The 24,581-nt window shown below is 41.0% G+C and overlaps 1 protein-coding gene across 1 annotated transcript in view; it reads left to right on the top strand.

Annotated features, from left to right (window-relative positions):
- COLQ (collagen like tail subunit of asymmetric acetylcholinesterase) overlaps positions 1-24,581 on the top strand; it is a 42,774-nt gene that overhangs the window by 5,821 nt on the left and 12,372 nt on the right. Inside the window, exons 2-12 of the mRNA XM_030264926.4 lie at positions 8,751-8,860; positions 10,416-10,511; positions 13,248-13,292; positions 14,055-14,081; positions 15,473-15,544; positions 17,966-18,028; positions 18,941-18,967; positions 19,568-19,612; positions 20,270-20,305; positions 21,163-21,243; positions 24,467-24,563. Coding sequence (XP_030120786.2) covers positions 8,751-8,860; positions 10,416-10,511; positions 13,248-13,292; positions 14,055-14,081; positions 15,473-15,544; positions 17,966-18,028; positions 18,941-18,967; positions 19,568-19,612; positions 20,270-20,305; positions 21,163-21,243; positions 24,467-24,563 — 699 coding nt within the window. The remainder of the gene's footprint in view (positions 1-8,750; positions 8,861-10,415; positions 10,512-13,247; positions 13,293-14,054; positions 14,082-15,472; positions 15,545-17,965; positions 18,029-18,940; positions 18,968-19,567; positions 19,613-20,269; positions 20,306-21,162; positions 21,244-24,466; positions 24,564-24,581) is intronic.

The raw sequence follows: 24,581 nt of genomic DNA, 5'->3' as shown, positions 1-24,581 counted from the left end.
AGGAGAATGACTTATCAGAGTGTTTGCAAGAGAAAGAACATTGCATAAGGAATTTAAAACAAGATGAAAAGTAAAAGCTTGAAGACTCTTAAAAGGCAGCAGACAGAACCTGCTAGGAAAATAACCCAATGGGTGACTAGCAAGCAAAAATATCAGACCAGGGAAGGAAGCCTGGTTCTACTCTGTAAAGTCATCACAGGCCCAGGAGATGCTGAATATCCTGGTACCATTGATTAGTGGGCTTCTCCTGGAACAAACATAAGCAGGAAAGCTGTGTTAGATTAAAATTCCTGATGGAAACGAGCCACTGGCAAAGGCTACAGCTTCATTAGAAGAAGGAAAGCAAAGTATCATTGGTTATGAGAGGGCAGTCACCTAGCTGTGGAACTGAGCTGCCAAAGGTCTTGGGGCAGGATGTTTGAGAGCTTTCTGTCTTGTTTGTGAGTCATATGAGCCTGAAAGGGAAACAAAATATTCTTTCAGTAGATTCTCTGTTCAGCTTCAGAGAAGAAAATAACCTTGGGTTGGCTGGTTTAATTTGATAGCCTAAATGGGTAGCTGGAAAGTTAAGCCAAAAGAAGGAAAGCATAGTGGCTACCCTTCTAAGCTGATAAAGAAGACAGTTCCTGAGCAGCCTCTGGGGAAAGGCTGGAAATGGTAGCAGATTAACAACCTAGTATGGTGTGGTTACTGTTTCTTCAAGTAAATAGGTCTTTAAATAAGCAGAGTTAATAAAACACCTGATTTGACTTTATCTGTATATTCTCCCCTGGTAGATATGACCTGTGAAAATCGCAAACTGGGGGTTCTGCTTGGGTCAGTGTAGATGATACTCAGGAAAGAAATCACCTTAGGACTCACAGACCTTCCCTGGTGGTGTATGCTGTGTGAGTAAGGTGAGAGCAGAGCTGCCACTCTGGTGCAGGTCATGAGCCTGTCCGTGACTCCGTGCCTGCATCCACCTTCTCAGCAAGGGCAAAGGAAGGGAATACTGATGTCATCCTCAATAGCCAAGGTCCCCCAGACATGCTCTGAAATTCACAGTAAACCAGTGAGTAGGAGCCCTCTTGATCCTGTGGGTAAGGGACGAGGAAAGGACATCAGAGGCAGTTCAGGAGGCTGGGCCCTTGCCTTGCAGCAGTAAATAAAAATCAGAAGAGGACATAGCCTCTAGTGAGGAAGCTGGAACATGTTTGCAGCAAAGCTCCATAAGTACAGCCCTGGTCTTGCATGCAGGAGAAGGAAGAGGCTTCTGATGTGTTTATGGCATTACTGGTTGACAAGGTGCTTGTCTCGTCGAAACAGGTAATGATAATGACAAAAAAAGATAATGAAAGTGATAATGCAGGTAAATGGAAAGGGTTCAGAGAAATGCTGTTGAAGTTGTTTATCATGACATTCACTTGCTGGATTGTGAAGAAGCCCTCCAGCTGCCAGGGACACAGGTCAGTACAGGAGCTGAGGCAGTGATTGCTTGGCTTTCCAGCAAAGGAAGCAGTAACTGATCTGGAGGTTTCTCTGTAACCTCTGAATGATTCCAACAGGCAGCATTTCCCAAATGGGAACCTCAGCTGAAAGCGATCCGCAGCTGACATGGAGATCCAGCTGGTCCAAGTTGTCCACACTGTACCATTGCCATGAATGAGGATAGCACTGTCTGTAGTCCACGGGCATTGGTCATATTGGTGAATACTAGATTTTTGTTATGAGCAGACTGAAAGGTGAAGGCTTAAATTCCAGCACAGGAAAGCAATCTGTTTCAAAATCAGGTGTTTTTACTGAAAGGATAGAAGCTCCACCAATAAACAAAGTGATGCAAAATCAGCTTAGTCCCTGTGTAGTTGTAGAGAGATAGTGCTTGTAGACCTCTGCCTTTAGTACAGAGAGTTTATTTGTGGACATGTCAGTATTACAAAACCCGCACACAGGAGGGGAATAGTCTGTGGCTCCACATTTTAGCCTCCTTGCATTTGACAATCTTTCCTATCAGACACTGAGGCTTCCCGTGAGTGGGCTATTGGCACAGAAGCACCAGCAGTTCTGGTGACTGCAGCAAAAGAAACTGCTAATGTTAGCTAAAACCATAGAAAAGTATCAGTTGTGTCTAGACAGGAGGACATTTGTTGTCACAATAGACCCTGTATCACTGCAGTCTTTAGCTCATGGGGCTAGGGTGGTGTGTGGCTGCAGGATCAGCTGTGGCACAGCACAGCACTCAGCCAGGACACAGCTGGGAGATCTGTCTTGTGCTGCAGCTAAGAAGACAAAAAAAGAACAGGGCAAGACCTTCAAATCTAGGGGAAATTGTTTGAGGAAGATCAGAAATAAACAAGAGAGTTAAAACTCGACAGGAATTAATAGACCCCAACCTAGGTCTTCTATTTCTTCCCTTCTCTCCAAGGAATCACCCCTTTAACAGGAAGGAAATTGTGGGGACTTGTTCTGTAATCACACAGCTCTGATGGTAAAAGAGCATTTGGGAAGACAGATGGGTATAGGAAAACCACAGAGGAGAACTGAAACTCTGTGGGGAAAAGAGGTTGACCATTTTCCTCAGGAACTAGCAAGAGGATACGGATAAATTTAGGCTTCTGGGGAATGCACACAAGTAAAGGCAGTGCTACAATTTCAGTTTTCTTCTACCCAGGGAAGTGATTACAGAGTATTTTTACCAGCTTCTTGAAACTACAAAGTTAACAATATTTTACAACACAAAGTCAATATATAGTTGGGTTTTTCGTTCAAAGGCAGAAGAACAAAATCATCTGGCCTGGGAATCTGCTGCAGCAGGGGAGACATGAGGAATTAATCTAGTTGATGGCAGCAAGCTTTCAAAGAAGAATTGAGAGGCTTTTCTATGAAGTCTTTTTGAGCACACAACAACACCCGCAGTCTCATAGGGATTGTCTGGGACTGTCTGAGCATATGGTGGAGCAACATCAAAGCATCAAAGTCAAGTACATGTTTGATCTATGCCAGCACTGACAGATTATTATCTTGCACTTGCAAAAGAGTGGAACTGGTGTCTCTCAGCTTTGTTGTTACTGATCTTACACAAAGTGGGAGAGGACTGTGTGGCAGTGAACGACATGCAAGAAATCCTTCAGGCCATCATGCTTTAATCTTTTGGGTTTCAGGCTCTTCTACGGATTACAGTAAATTCTTAGGCTTTAATACTCAGAGTATCTCTACTATTGCTCTGGTGTGAGGAGCAGTTGCGTTTTATGATCTGGTTCACAAAATGATTGAGATAAGATATTGTAATTCACCAGATTGGAAGTCTGTTTCTGGTACTGTAATTGAGTTATCCCTGGACTTGGGGGACTTGCTTAACTTCTCTGTGCCTCAGTTTCTTATGCACTGATGGGGGGCTCAAAGAATTGTCAACATTGTTTAGCAGTGTCTAGAGCTCTGGAGCACTGCAAGTGAAAGGCAATAGAAGGAAAATTGCACAGAATAACCCTGTCATAGTTATTGGGATTTATAAGACACAGGCTTATTTTACAAACCTGTTTTATAACCCACTGAAGTGTTACACCCATTAGATTTTACTGGGATCCTTCATTGTTTTGTGAAACAGAATGCAGAGCCAACACAAGAAATTCCTCCTCTCTCTCTCTCCCTGTACACATCTCTGAATTTTCCTTCTGCAATCAGTCTGAGAGAACAGTGTATAGTCTTCCAGCATACATGTTGTCCTCATACATGCACATACACACAGATAAAATGTCTGAAATATTACATACGGGGAGTAAAAGGCCTTTCCTTAGCTTAAAAATCCCACAGGCCCCTTTGCTCTCCCCCATCTTGCCATGTCTGCAGTGTTTTTTAGGGCTGACCTCAGAGATGCAGCCACCCCTCTCCCCAGCCAGGCTGCCAGAGCTGCTGAGAGACGTGAGCTTAATGTTAGGTGGGGATGGAGGACAGAGTGTCCTTGCTCCTGTAGCCAGGTGAATATCCAGGCCCGCTGTCCAGGCAGTGTGCCAGGGATCGTGCTATTGTCAAGCTTTGGGAGCACTGGCTGACTTTTAAAGATATTTATTTATTTATTTATTTATTTATTTATGACAATTTCTGAGTGTGCATCTGCTGGCAAAGTACTGCTGCCATAGCCTGTGGTTCTGCAGAGATTAAAAATGGGGCACTTTCAAATTTTTATGAGGCTTTCTTGACTGTGCTAGGTTAACATTTAGAACTTAGTGGTCATTTTCAGCCTAAAAAATGCTATGATTCTATTAAAAGAGACTTGCAAGGTTTCATCTGGATTTCTTCATTTTCTAAAATTAATTGAAATAATTTCTGATCTGCTTTGCTCTGTTTCTTAAAGAGTCTGAAGTAAGTAAAGACTCTTCCTTAAGTAAAAGGAAACTAGTAGCAGGGCAGAGCTGCATCTCTGTGTCTCATATTGTAACTCCCATGGGAATTTTATGGGTCACTACCTCCTCCACACAGACATCATTACCTAAGCTTGATATATTTCTTTGGCATATTTAATCTGATTTATAGGGAAAGATATATTGCAGCCATCAGCTATAAGGTTCAAGTTCAAAAATGGACTGAGAGATGCAGAAAATTCACTAACTTGACTGTTCAACCCAGCTCCAAAAACAAGCTGTATTCTCATCTCTGCTTATATGTTCTTAAAGCACACTTTGGGTCAAAAAGTTTGAAAAACACACTTTAAAGAAGCATACGTTGCTAATGCTGGCACTTATCTTTGGCATTTTGAAGAAGGGCTTAACACCTGCATCTGCTCTGTAAACAAAGGCACCTTTAACAAGCTCTTAAGCTTTCCTAACTGAAGAGGAAAATGTGCCCTTGTGGCTTGCAGTAGATGTCCAGATTGGAGCTGGGTGGCTGCAGCCTGTGGCACTCTGCTGTCCTTGCAAGGAGGCTGAGAGGAGCCTGAATGAATGACAACAAAGCAGATTAAAGGCTCAGTTTCAGCTGGACAAGCCCACATTCATCAACTGGCTGGTCTGCCCAGCTGGTTTATTATTAATTCTGAGTGCCATCTGAGTGGGAGAAGCATCTTTGATGGGTGTCAGCCATCAGAGGGCTCCATCCAGCAGAGCCCTGCCTGTCACAAGCTGGGCAAGCCACCAGCCCTGCTGTCAGGGTGAGACTTTGGATAATAGCTCGGCTTCCCATCAGGGCTTGCTGGATCAGTGTGGTCATAAATAGGAAGGGAAACACATGTTAAGTATCCTTTTCCTTTTTTGTCCTTTCCTCCTGGCATTCAGCCTACAGCTTTGTGATTTTAGGATGAAAGTCACTTTCATGGTTTATTTATGATTTTTTCTCCCAGTGAAATCTTGTAAATCTGACTTGAATCCAGCAGAATATCTCTGGTATTTCTGTTGCAGCTGTGAGGTTAAAAATTCCTCTAGGAATCTTTCCTCTAGGACTCTTTCCTCTAGGCCCTAGGAGGCCTCGTAGACCTCATATGAGCCCCACTCCAGGGGACTCAGCCTGGGTGAAGGCTTCTCTCTGGCTCTGTGTTCTACCATTTTGAATAAGAGTTCCCAAGCTCCAGCTATGGTCGCAAGAAATCTGCAGCAGCAAAATGAAACATCACAGCTTATCTAAAGTATGTTGTTTTCTGAAGCTACCATTGGCAATATACCCATAGATTTATAAAGTCACTTTATGGGACTGGATTAATTTATAGCCCTGGCATAAAAATAAAAATAATCTGAGAATGTAAATACATTCTATTTCAAAGGTGATTATTTTAATTTTTATGTTCCTTGAAAACAACTGACTCTTGGACAAGTCCTAAAAGGATTTTTTCATTTTGTCTTTTTTTTCTTATTGAATATGTTCTTTGGCATTGGAGTTGTTGAAAGAGCAGCTTCCGTATGAGATATGTAAACCCGTGCTCCGTGTAGGCAGGGTCTTCATATTTCACAGAAAACTATGACAGTCCTATTCTTGGGCTGAGATTTTTTCCACTGATGGGGACTGGAGTATTCTGAAGCTGTGTTTAGCAAACAAAGCTAACCTGGAGCCTAAAAATATGCATTGCATTTGCAAAGAGCCTGTAAGCCTGCCAAGCTAACCCTTTTGTGATATAAACCAAGGCAATACTGTAATAGTTGTACATCTTGGACCTTTTCAGTTACTGGCAAAATCCATACCATAGAAATGTGATACTTACTGGAAGATCAGATTACAGCAGTCCTACCTGCAGTCCCCTTGTGAATCATTGGGGTTTTTGCTCCTTCTGCTGTCATATCCCCTGTCATACTTGAGTGCGGAAGGTTCTTGGGTCTAGAATTTAATTTTCTTAAATATTTGCTTGACAAATGCACCTTCCAGAGCAGAGCCAGGGTTACTGATGGATCCCTGAAATATTAACTATCCAAGTCATTACATAATTGATACCTGTCCTATATAGCAATATCTTTACTATTAATGGTATATAATTACTTGGTATATAATAATAGTGTCTATTAGAATTTAGTACCTATCTATAGGAATAGCATCTATTAGTCATAGTGTCTGATAATATCTATAGTAATAGTATCTATTACTGTTACTGTATTTAGATTTTGCTTGTCTCCTCATTGAGATCAGTACATGCTATCACTGTTCACACCAGCAAACTCAGAGTGGGCTTCAACCTAACTTGTGTTACAGTAGCATAAAGACTGAAATCAGGTTGGTTTTTTTTACCAGCTCACTTAGGTATAGTGTTTTTCACAATAAAGCTGTTCCACAGATTCTCAGACTTTTCTTCTAAAAAGGAGAGTCCAAATTTTGTATAACCCAGGACTGGAATTTACTTATGAGGATGTGATAAGTATCATATTAGAACTATAGCTGTACATCTATATTTAATCTTGTATTTGCAAAATATTTAAAGAACAACACCTTTTTTTTTTTTTTTTTTTTTTTTAAAGTAGCAGTGCAACTACAGTAATGTACACCTTTTTCTGCAGGAAAAGAGTTGCTGGTAGAGATATCTTAGCAACTAAACCATATCAGGCTAGTTGATTTTGATATTCTTATTCTTGCTGAATGACAATAATCCCACTGAAATTTTAACTAGACCATGAAATGAGATGATATTAAGAAAGATTATATTGGAGCATGGCCTAAACTTTATACCCTGTTAAATTACAAGCTGTCCATTGCCTTAATACTGGGCTATTTTGTCCCAATGCAATATGTTCAAATGCAATCTTGAAAGTCAGATAAGCACAGAAGTTGTGTGCTAAAAATTGAAAAACATGTTTACAGCTGAATAAGAGGGACTGAATTTAGATTAAGCCAATATAAAACTTAACTCTTCATATCTTTGTATTTTATTATGTGTAAGTGCTAGAGACAGGTGACTCATACTTCTGCTACCTTTTAAAGGACATTGGCATTTTCAGTACGTATTTAAAGCTTTAAAGGAAACAATATACTTATTTTTTATACATCTTCTGCCTTTCTCTTCAACTGAAGTTTTTGACTGAGTTTCAAACTTGTGAGAAAAAGCTGAGAAAGTCTTCATTATGGACCCTTCCAGAATTCAATTGACTCAGGTCTCAAAGATATCATCACAAATAGTGTTTTAATAGAGAAAAAAAATTCAGGATGACATGAACTAACCAGAATGCTGCTGAATCCCATTCCTCTGGGCAGTTCTTTTCTGTTCATGAGGACTGAGAAAATGGCATCCCCATTAACATGGGATGATGGAACTGAGGTAATATATTTTCTGAGACATTTGAAAAACTAGCAACTGTGTTCTTCCCTTACCTTGAAATGTGACTAATATCCAGCCTGCAATTGATTTGCACACAAATCTAGCAATTTCATCAGGTTTGTCTTCCCAGAAACTTAATTTAGAGATTTTCTATTAATACCAGATACTTCACCATAGGCTTTTCTTCTTGGCTCCCTGCCACCCTTCAATTCACAGACACCCATTCCAGCTTCCACTAGCCAGAGGAAGAAACCAAGAGGCATAAGTGAATATTTGCTCTCCTTGGAAAAACTTTTCAAGAAGGCTCTCACTCTGATCAGAGATGTATTTCCCAGGAAGTAAATATGATTCAGGGGGGGAAATACAGTGTATAAATGCACCATCTTAATATCTTCCTTTGTGAATTTCGGTCACAGCTCCTTATATTTTGATGGACGATTACCTCTCGGAAAACATTAAATACACTGCCAAACACAGCTGAGGTCCTGTCTCACCAGTCAGTCAGTGACAAAGCTATCAACTAAGTTTGGGCTGTGGGGTGTTTATTCTTAGGGATGATGCACAATTCAGAAATACAGCAACCTGGTTGCAGTTCCAGAGGAAATACGAGCAAATGTGTTGTGGAACAGCTTCGCACTTCCCACTTAGCACAGAAGTGCCTAAAGTGATTCAGTTCACAGGGAAGGTGATGGCCAACAGCACTGAATGCTTTACCGTGGCAAGTGGGCTGTAACAGGGACCAGAAGATGCTATTTGTAACAGACTTTTGGAACAAAGGGTAGAGAAAACAGTAAATGCTTGATTCATTTTCTAATGTCAACAATCTGGAATTTTCGAGTTTCTGCCTTTGTCAGAGCCACATTTAGAACTTAGAACTCTGCATAGCCTTTGGCACAAAAAGGAACTTAGAGACTTAGGGGTCCACCAGATTTGTTAAATCCCTGCTTGGATTACAGCATTGTAATCAATGCACGCAGGATGTAGGAAAATACTGTGAAATGGCAACTTCTTTTGCTGTTCAAGACCACAGATGAGTGTTTGTATTGAACAGATCTCCCTTGTTTGGAACAGAAGAAGCAGCACTGCAGAGTATGCTGCCTCCTTGGCCCTCCTCCACCACCCCTGTTCCCACCACCGTACTTCAGGCACAGCTGGAGCACTGTAAGTGTGGCTTTTTACTTCTTTTACATGAGTTTTAATCACAAAGAATGAAGCATCCTCTCAAGCACTGCTTCATGGTGTCACTCAGCAAACCTGCCTGGCTGTGCTGCTATGGCTCTGTGAGGACAATCACACAGCATCCCAGACTGGGGCTTGAAGTAAATATTAAATGGATCAAGGAATGAAAGGTGGCTGGATTTGTTCCTGCAGTAAATTCAATTAACTTAAAATATTTTCATTGTGCTATATGGAAATCTTCTTAGAGTGAGGCAATCCTGAGCCAGAGGAAATGGCAATGCAGTAAATCAGTAAGGACAGAAAGGCAACTTTTCATCCTGCACAATGATTTCTGGGTATATATGTATATGTCCTGTTCTGTATCACGTTTTCCTTATCTAAATAGGTGAAATGAAGGTCCTGAAGTCCTCCTGTGGAATCTATACCCCACCATTTCATTTTGCAGAAACATATGTGTTTGAGATACTGGTATGCACAGCGTACCACTCACACCTATGCTCAAACCTGCCATGTGTGATACATATCCATACACATATGCTGACATAAGCAGGATACAATGGGAATATGATATAGCAATTTACCCAAGTACTCTTACTGCAGGTTCTGCTAACTACAACATATTCTCCATCCTAGCGCAAAGAATTTTTCTACCTATTCAGTAATTTCCACAGAAAGGAGATCCAAAGATGAAATATCTTTAGGAATGTTGTGTACTCCTTACTGAGAGTGAGACTAGGACCAGGGTCCCTGAGATTCCTTCAAGCAGCTTAGAGAGTAATCTGAGTCTAAAATCACCCTTCACACCATCTCCCCATAACAACATGATATGAAAATAAGCAGTTACAAGCCATGAGAACTAAACCATGAGTAATTTGTTCTTTGGAGCCTGTAATTAGAGCTTTACTGGAAAATGGCCTTTCTCTTGGAAGCTGAAGATCTGTTGTTTTGGTCCAGTGTTTCTGGCTCAGTGTTTCCAGGGGAGATCACTTTTGTCACAGGACACAAATAAGACATTTCACTCATGAAAGCTTAATATTGAAGTCAAAAGATGAGACATTCATTGGTCATTTAAGGCACTGGCTCTGATCTGCAGTGAATGAATGCCTCTGGGTTAGTATCTTCTGGAGCGAAGTTCACACTGCCTGGGCCTGCCTGGATGAAGTCTCTATTTTTAGAGTAAAGATGCTATTCCTGGAGAGGAGCTGCTGCTGGCAAAGTAGGACAGAGAGGGCAGGGTCAGGTCTAAGAATAGGCCAGGGTCCCACGCTGGCTCAGAGGGGCAGCCTGGATGCAATGTGCCTCTGAGAGAGGAGGAGGAGGAAGAGGAGGAGGGGAAGGAAGCATGGGGCCAGAGGCCATGCTGAAGTGCTAATGTTCAAGCATCCATGAAGATAACCTTGTGACAAGAGCCAGACTTCTCCCAAAGGGAGCAAATAAATTCTTTTGAGGCTGTACTGTATGGTGGCTGGAATTTTATGCATTTCTCCAACAGGCTACATGTGGCTGCATGTTCACTCATATGTTTGATGTTTCATAGAAGCTGGATATGGAAGAGTTGTGTCATGAGCTCCAGATAATACAGGCTTCCTCTCTGCCTGAATTGCACTGTTCTGCAGGGCCTCCTGGCCCCCAGGTGAGTGATGCATGTGTAATGAAACCACATCACTCTCTCACTTGCACTAAAGTCCTTACAAAACTGTGAAATACGTGAAAACACTTTTTACCACCCAATAAGTATGCCAAGCTCTGGCTAAATTTCATTTTGATATGACTTTGCATAAATCATGTAGGCTTTTTACCCTGTGTTCTCATCCCTGCCTTACACACTTCATTCTGTTTCAAGTTCACTCTTTATTTTTGTGGAGTTTTACAGCAGGTAGCACCCATCAAAAATCACACATGCGTCATCCCTTCCTTCAGATGCTTCTTGTCAATTTTTTCTTTGCTTCAGACTCTGTTCTCTTTTTTTGTGAGGACAAGAGCCTGTGAAGTGGATGCACAAGGCAAAAAATGGACTGGAATGTTAGCAGAGTACATCCCTGAGAAGGCAAACATCTACAGTAAAATCAGGGACAAGGAGGGGCTTAGCAGGGCAGTGGGGTGGGATTCAGGAGGTGTAGGGTCTCCTAGCTTGATCTGCAACATTTCTGCCTCTGACTTGCTGGATAACCTCGGACCATTCTTTTTGAGCTCACACCTCATTTTCTACATTTCATTCTTTCAGCTAACTTCAGAGGAAGGTCAGAAATCTTAGAGCCACATAATAGTTTGAGTTGGAAGGGACTTTTAAAGGTCAACAAGTACAACATCCCTACAATGAACAGAGACAATGCAACTATACCAGGTTGCTCAGAATCCCGTCCAATCTGGCCCTCTTCTGAGGAAATGAGCCACCTCTAGAGGGAAGTTTTTTATGAACATCTCTGTGTTGTTAAGAGGATCATCCATTTGCCTTTCCATTCCAGTTCCCTCCAAAGAAAATTGAGAGTTTTCATGGAGAGACACATCCTGCTGGGGCACAGGCAGTCCCAATCTATGTGCTGTGCCTGGTGCCTTGGGACAGTGATCTTCCTCAAGCCCCCTTGGTGTCAGACACAGCTGAGAGCCTGTGACTGAGGCTTTGGCAGCACCCAAACACTATTTAAAAAGTAATGCAGCAAAAAGCTTATCTTTAATTATAAATAAGTCAGTACTGCAGGAGATAATTGGAGACTCCAGAAATTTCAAGGCGAAAGCCACAAAGTCCTTTTATAAAATCATAGAATGGTTTGGGTTGGAAGAGACCATCTAGTTCCAGCTCCCCATAAGCTTTGTCTTTATTGTTTTGCCATTTTTTCTTTGTTGAGATGCAGGGTGGGGAAGATTGATTTAGTTCATGAGACTGGAAAAGTGCGGTCAGAAGTGATGCCTAGTGTTTGCCTAGTTCTGTCTTGAGGAAAGTTTTTTCTGCATTATGAAACAGCCTTGCAGTGTGATTGGCCATGATCCAGAATTGCTGTTCATATTAAAAAAACACTTGTTATTTCGGTCTTTGCTAGACTGGCTTTAAAAAAATCCTCTTGATAGTCTCTCTGACTTAAATTGCAAGAAAGTAATTTTAATTCTATTGTTCTACAAAGTCCATTGCTATAAATAATATTAATCTTGCTACCAAATGACCTATGATGCCTCCAATAACATTTTTAAATAGAGCAGGCTGGCAGGTTTTATCATAACAGCAGACAGTAGGATGGGTATAACATGACTTTGGAATTTTTAATTACAAATTACAGGACTGTGCCTTGTACAGGGACAATGTTAGAACCAGCAGTCTTTTGGGAAATATTTTTGTGACGATGGCCACCTGCAAAGAAATGCTACCATGACAAAGACATCTAGTAATTACTTCTGAATTCTTCTGTAGCTTGCAGGGCTTTCAGACAGGTTGCAAAAGCTCATACGGTTGACTCATAGCTGAATTTTAATAAATGTTCATAAGAAGGAGAATTAGATTTGTAATTTGTATAACTTTGAGTGTAATTCCTCCCATGTGTATCCTAAGGTAAAAAGCAATAAATAAGATAAAATTTGGTTCTGACTCTAATAGGGTGCATTGATTTTCACCACTGAAAACCTAAAATAACTCTAATGACTAAAGTAGTTGGAGTAATTTGTGTCTGAGGCTAGATTTTGCTCCTATTCATGTACAATTCGACCACATTTTGGACAGTATAAGACGAGCAGTATCCAAACCTGGAGTAAACGATTTTTACAGTGAATCTAATGCTTCTCTGATGCACACACATGGGATTATTTTCCTTAGTCATTCAAAAGTAAAAGGTGATCCGTGAACCAAAGCCTTCTAGAAACAAATCTGTTTTCTGGCATTTTTTCTGAGAAAGGTATTCATGGTATCCCTGGATTAAAAAGTCTCCTGAAAGGAGAATCAGCCCTGTTTGACAGAGAGAAATATTTTCAGAATTCAGAAATAGTGTCAACCTTCTGTGTCCATCCCATCCTGCAGAGCCCATCACACATACTACGCTACTTCCCTAACCCCCCTTGGGCTGACCTCTTTTGCCAGCTGATGTGGTGTCTTCATGTCTGCTTGTTAATTCTTCAGGACTCTCATAACTTCTCATCTTTCGTTTGCCCCAGGCTTGTTTTTCTTGCAGGTTCTCCTCATTTATGAGATTCCCCTCCCCTTCCCATGTCACTCCAACTCTCCATCCTGCTATTCAGCAGTGGCACAGACCTGGTGTGTGGAGGCCACATTTAAACACAACACCCAACACCTCAGGTCCCAGGAGACACATACAGGGTCTAGGGCTGATGGAACACAAGCACCTCACTAATGCAGTTTAATAATAGAGTTTATGTTCTTCCCTAGGGTCCACAAGGAATTCCTGGTATAATGGGACCAAAAGGGGAGAAAGTAAGTGTCTATTGTTATGGAGTTTGATGTGGTTTTGAGGAGCAAAGAAGCAGGGGAGGGTGTTCACTTTTTTCTTTGTCTGTCTAGTGAATGGTGGGCCTTATGAATGGAAGATTTAGATTTAATTTGAATGTAAAGCTATTAAATATCTTGAAGCTATAATCAAAAACTTAGTGTTTCTGGGCTCATTTTCAGTCTTGAAGTATATTTTATGTCTTCTTTTGTGAGCTATGTTTAGGGTATGCTTTGAGAAAGCATCTCAGGTGCAAAACTCAGCAATCTCACTGACCCAAAGGCCTTTGAGCTCCCTGTCCCTCCTGGAGAACATGAGGAGCAGAGTTCTCCCATGCAGTGTGAATTGTATGGGACAGCTCAGGTATTAAAGCTGGCCTACATGTAAAGTTATGTTTTCAGATGTGCAAAGATTTGTTCCATAATGGTGCCTAAAGAGTCTTCCAGCTGAAGCTGAGCAGCTAATTGTGTGATTTGTTATACAAGGAGTTGACTGTAGATTTAGGGCTGGGAACACAGGAAAGACCAAGGAGCTCTGATACAGTAATTCTTCTCATTTTAGCTCTGTAAGCACCGTTTTGAGCATGAAGATATTCACAGTGTTTTGTTTAGTATAATTTGTTTTTTGGGGAGCGGGTTGTGGGTTTGCATGTTTGTTTGTTTTTAATAGAAATGCATTGATGCATTGATTTGAGAGCCACTGTGCTTCATGTGGTGACTGCAAGATTGACATATTCCTTTCTCTGGCAGGGGGAGATTGGCAGGCCTGGAAGAAAGGTATGAATAAAGGTGCTGTCTCAGAAACCCATCCACTATTTAACAGCAGGTGCCAGAGAGGGGTGCAGACAACAGTTCCACAAAATTTAGCTAATGTTGAAGTTTAGTTTGTTAGTGCTTCTCTCACTGGTACCCAGGGTGGATGGAAGGGATCTCTGGCTGCAGGGCTGGAAGCTGCCCCAGCTGGCTTGAATTTGACAAATTCCCTGAGTAAATGCACGGAGAGAAGCCAAAGAATGGGACATTACCTGAAGTATTGTGTGGACAATGGGAAGCAGATTATGTGAGTTATTATAAAAGATGTACCAGAAAAAACCCAAATCAAAATCAAACTTTTTACTCCTCCAAAGTCTAAACAAGGCTCAGCCAGATACCCTTAAAGAGGAACAACCATTAATAATTACCCTTCCAGAGCTCTGGCACCAATGCAATATGTTGACTACAATCCTATGCTTGGTGACATATGAGCCGTGATATATTGTCAAAAATATGTGCCCCTACATGTGATGAAACAGAATATGTTATCTCAGTCACTAAGTACATCCATTTAATGTAATTAACTTTAAAGAAGACAGAAATGCAGGATGAAATCAGAGATATGCAGGGGGTGGTCACTAACGAGGAAAATAAGTACCCTTCTAATAATATACCAAGGATTTTGACACCTTTCTAATAATATACCAAGGATTTTAACACCAGCTACCAATCAATAATTCAAATAAATATAAAACATATAAACAGAAGAGGTAATTTTCTTTTATCTATTTTCAAATGCCCTACAGTAAACAAAAATATTATTAATATAAATTCAGGAGTTCAAAACAACAATGTCTTCAAGAGAGTAACACACCAACCTACAAAAAAGTGCTTAACTTCAAACACAGTACATCAACACTTACTCTCCTGACAAATACAAGTAGTTTCTGAAAGAGAAGTCATTAAGGTTGGAAATAAAGATGTACAACTCTTGTTAAACGCTGTCTGGCCCATGAGAGTTCACTCTTGGCCCTGAACGTCATGATGACATTTCTGAGATCATATTGTCAGCAGTGTAATGCAGTGGAAGAGCATTAACCTGCAGCATTTTAGGAGATATTCAAATAGTGATTTACAAGCAGCAATTAAAACATAAATAACTGTATGTACATATGTAGCTATTGGTAGTCATATAGTGGTTAATAAAGAGCAATTATACCTAGCAATGTAGGAATGTTCAGAATAAGAACCATAGAAACAGGAATAGTTAGTTAAAGATTTGGTTCTGCTTTCAACATAAATTGGATTTGTATGAATATAAGCACACACAGGTGTTTTTATCCCCTGTCTGCCGTAGTGACCTGTGTAGGAATGGTGTTTTTATGAATCGTTGTAATCAATGTTTTCCGTTTAAGGGCAGACCAGGTCCCCCGGGTGTCCCTGGGATGCCAGGACCTGTAGGATGGCCTGGACCTGTGGGACCGAAGGTAAGACTAAAATCCACATGGAATAGACTGTTCAACATCATGATCTGAACAAAAGAGTTGTCTTGGGAAATCTCTAAACAGCTACTTGCAGGGGGCTGGAAATATGTAGCAGTACAAGGACACTCTGTGCTTGTCCCCCTTCTTACACTGCTCTGTAGAGTCGAGGGTTAGGTTACTCTACCTTCAGTCCAGACCCTGTAGCACTTCTTGCATGGATTAAACATGTCAAAGGGAAATTGAAAACTAATACAATGAAGACTCACTGATGTCTCACTGGTGTCTCACAATCACACAAATCAGTGTTTCTAAACTGATTGCCGTTGTTATGACTATTCTTTATGAGGATCCCTTTGCCTGAAGATGTACTGTGAGCTCATGTGATTGGAGGGACAATATTAGGCTGATATCAAGGGAAAGAGATGACAAACCATGATAATGGCTGGTCGCATCTTTGAAGTTCATTCCCATACAAACAAACGTTAATTCCTGTTCTTTTTATTAACCAACAGTGGGAGAAATGACAGGATGTGCTTTGCTACTGCAAAATAGCTGCTTTACCTGCAATTGTTATAAAAAACTCTTCAGGATAGTCCTTTAGTAAGCACTGGCTTATGCAAAAGGTATAACAGCTGTGGAGCTGTGGTTTATGGAGCTTCTACTGGGACTTTTGAGACAACTTGTTTTTCTCCAATCCAGGATGCATTAGGCTAAAGGACTGCACACAATGCCTACTAAACTGCTTTTTCCAATAAACCTTTGACTCTTCATTTGCTCTATGAAGGTTGATGCCCCCACCTTAGAGGATGTGATGCATTAGCTCTTGATGCTGCAAGAATAGTAGGAGACGACTTGTGAATTTAAGCCACATCTGGGAAGCAAACTTTCAAGATCTTTCCAGCCATGTTAGATAAAGAACATCATATTATAGTATGTGGGAATGCAGGCAAGCAGCAAGAGACTATGTGCTTAAAATAAATCAATGTTCACTTTGAACTGTGAGATGGGAAATGGATCCCCCCCACAAACACATTGTGTGCCATGATTTCCCACAGTAGGAGCAGAGAGGCTACAGGAAAGGTTCGATCGACTCCTTCCTTCATAGTCTTAGTGAAGGAATAGAGGAAAGCAGACAGAAAACTCATACACTTAGTCTTCTTCTTGCATAGGCGTTAGTTTTACTTATGTATTCTTCCTAATTTTGATTAATCTCCTTTGTCTCAGTCTCTTAGTCTAGATTAGTCTGTTACTGTGCTTTTTCATCACGGTCCTAACTCATATTATTCATCACAGACCTAACTCACGGTCCATCACATCCCTCATATTCAGAAGTAAAATTTTTTCCTACAATTTAACTACAAGTCCTTCTTGCTGTTTGATGATGATTCTTCTGCTTTTGTTGTCTCTTCTGATACTGGTCTCCTCTGTTCTTTAGGTAGGTTCACAGTTTCATTTCTTCTGGTCTTTATAAATTCCGTTTTCCTGCCTGTCAGTGAAGGCTCTATTTTAATACAGTGCAGAAGATCTCTGTGGTAATTTCAGTTGGTTGTGTCACTCCTTTCTCCCTGTCTCTGATCTTCACCAACTTAAAATATTCTTCTTCACCATAGATATTTGCTGCATCCCCATCTTGCTGTAAATCTCCAGTAAACTGCTGTTTCTGTTTTTTTAAACTCATATCCACCTCTGTGGATACTTGCCATTTCTTCATCTGGGTCTTCATGTCTTCTCTTACGTTGACACAGCCTTACTTCAGTCCCTATTTCTCCTACATCATTCCTTCAAGTCTTGTCTGAACTTCTGCAGGGGCAGGAGACAACAGGGACATCCTCTCAATTTCTGGGACAGTGAAAGCCAAAGGAGAGTAAGAGCCAAATGTATTCTGCTGGTAGCACTGCTGCATGTCTGGGCATCTACTCTCTATTTCATGCTAGATATAATTAATTGACACCAGCCAGAGAAGTGGTTGCAAAACTTTTTCATGATTTACTGGCTCCAAGTGACTGTTCAGCACATGATGCTTCAGAACTACAATAAAAGCAGTCACTGTGCCCCTACAAGCTGTGAAGCAGCAGCAAAATGCCTTTCTTTTCTGCAGCTCAGTGGAGGTGATGCTGGGTAGAGACAATGCACCTTCATGCAGAAAAGGATGCACTGATGAGGCTGGTTTGCTTGTATGTCCTTTAATAACATCTGGGAAAACTGAAACAGAAGTTACCCACACAAGAAAATTCAAATCGAAGAGTAAGGTAACATGTGAGGGCTCAGGCAGGATACAATTGCAACAGAAACCCTGTCCACAATGCTACACCAAGGTCAGGCTTAACTATTTGACATAAAACCTGAACCACTGAACTGTCAGACATTCAAATACGACCTCCTGGGAGAGCCGCATTCAATAACTCTCTTTATTGAACCCTTTAGGGTGAAAAGGGAGAGTTGGGTGTGATGGGATTGCCAGGTACAAGAGGACCAATGGGCTCCAAGGTTTGTTAACCAAACTGCATTTTCAGACATTGGTTTCTAATGTTCTGCTGATAGCTGCTTCCCTCATGAATTTTCTGGAAATCATTTATCAAGATACATGCTTCTAATACAGATAAAAAATATGCTGTACATCAAGCAAGGTTATGTTGTCTGTTTGGGCTTGGCTGCGTTTTTGGCTTTTGATAAAAATGCTTTGGTATAAATTTTTGTAATTTATTTTAAAAGCAAGCTCAGATATAATTGTATCCCACTGGAAAAATAGAGTTCTTAAGCATATATGCAGCATTAAATCATGTCTGCAATGCTTTCCACATGCCTCATAAGATTGTGGAGATCATTTTGGTCCCCTACTAGAACTAGGCATATGTACTGACATTTGAAATAAATTATGCAATTAGTTTATTCAAATAAAGGATTGGAAAGAGGAACTGAACACCTTTGATATTTTTATGTTTCTTCAAGAGAAACTGAGTTTTACGTTAATGATCACACTAGATTATTTAAGTATAACTAAAGTATGTTCCAGGGGGCAAAAAAACCAAAAACAAACAAATCAGAAGAGGAAGATTATTGTTCAAATTACTTTAGATTATTAATTGTGTTTTCTAATGCTTTATTTACTCTCAGTTACAATTTATTTCACTTGTTTCAATTTCAAAGCACAATCAAAGCTGCTGGCTTTAACTGGCTTTTTCATAATGGCTTTTGGGCTGAGCTGTTTCACCTTTAATTCGTATTTCATAGTTCTGTTTCAGTGCAATTTTAGGAGCTGTAAATATTCATTTGCCTTTATGTGTTGATGCAATTAATTATTTGTGCTTCGTTCTTTTTCTTCACTTCAAAGTTTGAAAGTCCGGCTTCTTGGGTGATCTTGAAAGCGAGAAGCATTAAAATATCTATCATTCCCTTTAGGGTTTTCCTGGAACTAGAGGAGAAAAGGTCAGTGTGACAACAGAATAATGTATAATTTAACATTTGGAAACACATTAAAAAAATGCAACTGTAGAAATGAGGTTGAATTTTGATGAAGTCTAAAAGTCCCACTGAGAAATGAAAACACATATTGAGAAGGAGCACAGCCTTGTGGCTTGGGCTGGGGTGCTGAAGAAGTGAGTTTTACACCCTGTATTCATGTGAACGAGTCACTACAGTGAAACTCACTACATGTTCCTCATCTGCAGCATGGGTAAAATAATCCTTAATTGTTGGTCTGGTTTAGTTAGGTGCCACATGCTTTGGCACTAAGACACTTTGTACTCTAGGATCTTTCAGTGGGACCTGAACTGCAGAAAGAAGCCAACTGGGAAAAAAAATCAAATTTGAAAATATTTTGTCCAGGAAAGCACATATTTAAAGTAATTATCTGGGGAGAATGAGACCCTTTTCGTACAGTCCTTAGCATCAATTCTGTTTTGATATCAGTAATGAAGAATATCCCTCACTCTGAAGATAACACAAACACATTGTATAGGAGAAATATTTTTTTTCTTCATGAAATGGTACTAATTAGGCTGTTTTTCTACTGTTATCTCTCTTCAGGGATCCAGAGGTGACAGAGGCGACAAAGGAATCAAAGGAGACCCGGTAATTTTCTTTTTCAGATGGCCGTGAATGTGCATCTGAGGATCTGATAGGAGGGGCATGGAGGAAAGGAGCCTGAAGGCACCTTCCAGGGAGGGCAGGAGTGGTGAGGGACAGCAGTGGTCCCATCTGCTGGGAGGGCAGCGGGCAGCTCCATGTCCCCGTGCCCCCAGCCCGGTGTGCAGGGGGTTGGTGAGCCACAGGAGGATTTCCCTGGAGGTCACCCTCCCAAAATGCTTTCAGCCGGTAATATGATAATACCGGGAGGGGAAGAGGGGGAGAGATTCGTGGCTTGGGAGTTCTTTCGACTAAGAAAGGAAAAGTAAACTGCTTTTGGTGCAAATGGAGAGATGCCATTCCCAGTGGCAGGCTTTGGGAGTTGTCCAGGTAGCAGAGCTGCCTGCAGACAAGAGAACAATCAGGATGATTTTGCCAGAGAAGCAGAAAGTGGCAGCAGAGGATCAGACAGAGGAGTAATGGCACCATACAAGGAGCTTTAAAGTTTTGCTTATAAATCTCCACCTACTGCATTACCTGAGTCAGTTGCAGGGGTTTTTAACTGATAGCCGCACATGACATTTTTTTTCCTTCCAAGGAAGGTCCTGCTTTGTCAAAGATTCCTACACATTTTCTGATTATTTTTCTCCTTTGACTCTGTAGGGAGAAATAGGCTTTCCTGGAATGCTAGGACAAAAAGTAAGTAGGCATGATATGTTGGGGAGCTGTGTTAAATGCTGAGACAGAGTCAATGAGTGGATTCAGGGATTTCTGAGATGGTGTAAGACATTAAAGATCTTCCTTGACTCAGGGACCAGCATTGCTGACTTGATCAAATTTTTTAGGCTTTTTAGTTTAAGAGAAAACTCAGATTAAGCTCTTTGGTGTAGTTTGATTGTTTCTTTATTCCTAAGCTTCCTCCTGTTTAACTGCCCGAATTGCTAAGGTTTTACTCACTTGAAACTAATAAATAGTTCCTTCTTGATACTCTGAAACAATGACACTACTGCATATAGCAGCGATAACCCTGAACAGTTTTTAAGTCATCGTTATTCTGTACCTGAAAAACAATGAAAATTCAGGTGCTGGCTTATGGAAAACCTAAAGGTGGATCATTTCATTACATAATCAAACCATGCCTCTGAAATTAGAAAAGGATTTAATATTTGCTTCTAGAGAGATTTGAAGAAGAGTGAATTCACCTTGCTTTCCCTAAGTATTTTCATCACATGTGCATCTTAACAGTAAAGCAAGATCTTGCAAAGGGATCAGAGAGCTTTCCCAGCCTTGACCTCTCCAAGTCTCTGAGTTTCTGATCTCATGTAGCCTCTTCCTTAGGAAAGGATTTTTCTGGGGTATGTGGGTAAATTGTATGAGCTTCTTTTTACTTTACATTTGTTTTAAGCTATTTTATTATAATTTTGGATTTCTAAGAATGAAACGGTCCCAGCATTATCTAGAGGAATCATGTGAATGAAAACCATGTGCATCTGTCTAGCTCGAGGCAGGTAAAACCATGTACTAACTCCTTCTTCCTTCCCTCTGCAACCACCAAGGGAGAGATGGGCCCCAAGGGACAGTCTGGAGTACCAGGACACAGAGGACCTATAGGAAGACCTGGAAAACGAGGCAAACAAGTAGGACCATGGTGTTTCCTCTTCCTCTGACTCATGGCATCTGTGTGATTGTGTGGTCTAAGCTCTTGCACCATGCACTGTGTTGCACAGGGAGTGGAGAGAAGCCCTAGAACACCTCCCAGGCATGCACAGGCTACACAGGAGTTAAAGCCTCAGCTTTAGGGCTGGAGTCTTGTCTGCAGCATTCAGCTGCCTGCCCAGGCAGCATGGGAAAAGTTGTCTTTATCCTGGATTGGTAATTAACTCATTTAACACATTTGGAGCAGATCTTGAAGGCTTCCTTAGAATCCTAAGCAACACAGAGCTATGGTCCCAGCCCCACCTGACAGCTGGAGAGCTCAAAATTATGCTAGCAGAGCTACATTTTCAGAGTTTCAGGTGAATTTTGTAAAGACTTGGAATTGTGTGTAAATTGGATACTGACTCCACCAATACAGCATTTCAGTGGTAGGGGCTTAGCTGTAAGTAATTATTAGCGGGAAGTAGTTTATTTGCGGTCTTGTCATACCCAGCATGGCAAGGGGAAGCATATCCTTGCTTCACTGTTGCTCTGATGAGAACAGGTAATATCTGAAGTGATAAAGTAGCCAATGTGGGAAAAAAGAAAAGTTGGGTGTTAGGGAGGAAGTAATAGATCCTCAAGGGAAGTATGAGCAACGTAAGTCTCCTAGATGACCCATAAGAAATTTTTTTTTTTGTCCTAAATTTGTCAGGTTTTAAAAGCTGGTGTGTGCTCTTTGCTGGTTTTGAGGGGATTGCTTTTTTCGGGTTTTTTTGGTTTTTTTTTTTTTTTTGCAAAACCTGTTCATCTGTCCTGCCTATGTGTTGTGGGATATCTTTCCACAGCATAAGACAAGAGAAGATGCAGTGCCTGCAGATCAACTTGAACACCGTGTACTCCTTATTTGACCTTAGACATTTTGTCATCTTACACGGTGGCTTAATAAAAAAGTGGTGACATAAGCATGTCATAATTTAAGACAACAATGAGTGTGACTAAAAGACCTATAGTCTGCCTCCAGATTGGTGTTTCCAGTCCCAAGGCTCAGTACACAAACACCTTTCTGGTGCCCTGGAAGCAATCTTAGCATTGATTCATCATGAAAAAGACTTTCCCTCTGTAACTGGTGAACCTGCTATTTCCTTTCTTCTTTTCTAATCCTTTGAAAAAACTGGGGAGTAGCATTTTGAGGCTCTGTGGGTCTGAGTGCTACCTTTAAGTGCTGTAGTTGCCAGGCTGTTTGTTCAGCTGAGAGGATAGTTTCCACCAGCATGAGGCCATTTCCTGTCTCTTGATCCAACTGACATGCCTAGATAAAAGCAGCTAAATTAAGCAGGTGTCACTTCCACTTCCATTTCGAGATATGTCTTGATTAGCTCACTGACTTCTTCACGTCTCCCTGCCTCTGGGACAGGCTCTTCCTGAAACGTGGCCAGGAGCTGGGAGTCACAAGTCACAGCCTTACACAGCTGACCGAGATAGAGCACCCAAAGCTTTATAACTTGGGAACTGACCCCAAGAAAACCCAAGTTTAGGGTTTCAGTCTTGAGAAGGAGGCATGACTTAGAGCTTTAGGTAATGCTAGTTTGGAAGAAAGGGCATGAACACAAATATTGCCAATGGGAAAAGCTTTTCCCAATCCTGTGTGCACATGTGAAAGATAAACAAGGCAAAAACATTGAACATCAAGCCTTGTCATTATTATTTAATCCATCAGTGCTAAGCAGGAGGGTATTAAGCAATCATCCCTCCAAGCAAGGGACACAGAAAATAGCTTGTTTTCAGTCAGTACGTGTCTGACTGGCACCACCTTGCCACTGTCAAATTGCTGTTGTGTGGAGGAAGATTTCCCATAGTCTTCTTTGGGGCTACAAAATCCTGGTCTGCTAGTTCTGTGTTGCATAATGTAAGAAGTAATTAGAGATCAGCATCACTGACATTCACATAAATCCTGAAATATTTTTATGGCTCAGAGCTTACCTAATAGGATTAAACAAAGCAAATATTCAATTAGTTCTTTATAGACCATGGCAAAATCAGCCTTCCTCTGCTGAAATGGTGCAAGTGACATTCAAACATATCCACGGGATGTAACATATTATATAACAACAATTGTTTCAGCATATATTAATATATATGCTTTGCTACTCTTAAATTAGACGTGCAACCATTCATTGTATGATTCTGAATGCACATTAACTTGGAATTACACCATCTTCAAGGAAATTTTTCATTTTTCATTAAAAGAAAGCTTACATAGCACACATAATTTTTATTATCCTAAATAATGTTTGCTGTTACAGAAAAATCAAGTCACATATTTAAACTTTAAGCTATGTAATACACTTCTGAAATATAAAGCTGAGAAATCCAAGCCTTGGAGAGTATATTAGCAGGAAGGTAAATATAGTTATTTTTAATAAGTGTCACAGTATTAAATTCAGGAGCAAAAAATGAGAAGGCGCCAAAAAGTTCTAGGTTGAAACTTCCAAGTGCCTTAGGGTATGGCTGCACAAACAAGCTCCCATGAGGCAAATTATGGCTGATTTTAGGGAATATTAGTTATTGTATGTTAACTGTGTGTAAGCCCTTCTCCCACAGGTAATTTTGCAGCCTTTACTACTGCTGCCAGAGGACACCATTTCTCAGCATGGTGCTGCTAAATATTAAGCTGCACTTGTGAGGCCGAGCCCTTGCTTGGCTTGTGATGATTTGTTATCACCCATGGTGAAAGTCAAGGAGATACAGGAATCCAGGCACCTCAAACATTCTGAAAATAGTGTGAGCATCAATGTCATTAGTGAGCTTCTGAAAGGCTGCACCCTAAGACTGGGAAATGTCTCTGTGGAAGCCCTTGACAACTCCTCAGTGATTTCCCCCTTTCTTTCTTGGTGACACTCACTTCTAGAGAGTTACAGGGGTTAAAAAGGCATCCTAAAAGAAAGGCTATCAAATGACTGAAGTCAGAGCAGGGTGATTCCTGACTCCTCACAGGGCAGGTCCCTATGACCATTCCCATGTGGGAGCAGAAGCCCTGCCTGGGCAAACCTTTCTGTCTCCAGAAAGGAGAGGAGAGCCTCTGTTCCCTGGGGTGGTGTCCATGAAGCTCATGTTTCTTCTGGCAAATGTCCTGGCTGGCTTAAATGGGAAACCAGTGCTGGCTGGAAGAGGTTGTTTGTTACTAATAGCTTAGACAAGAAATGGGTGTCACTTCTCTTCTAGGGCCTCAAGGGTGACATTGGACCGGCGGGTGTCATGGGCCCACCTGGAAGGCCTGGCCCTGTTGGCCAGCCGGGCCCCCCTGGACCGTCAGGACTAGGTGAGCCGAACATGGGGT

The sequence above is a fragment of the Taeniopygia guttata genome, chromosome 2, assembly GCF_048771995.1.
Source record: "Taeniopygia guttata chromosome 2, bTaeGut7.mat, whole genome shotgun sequence".
Classification (NCBI taxonomy): Eukaryota; Metazoa; Chordata; class Aves; order Passeriformes; family Estrildidae; genus Taeniopygia; species Taeniopygia guttata.
The sequence above is the reverse complement of the archived record's forward strand: the minus strand, read 5'-3'. Positions and strand labels throughout refer to the sequence as shown.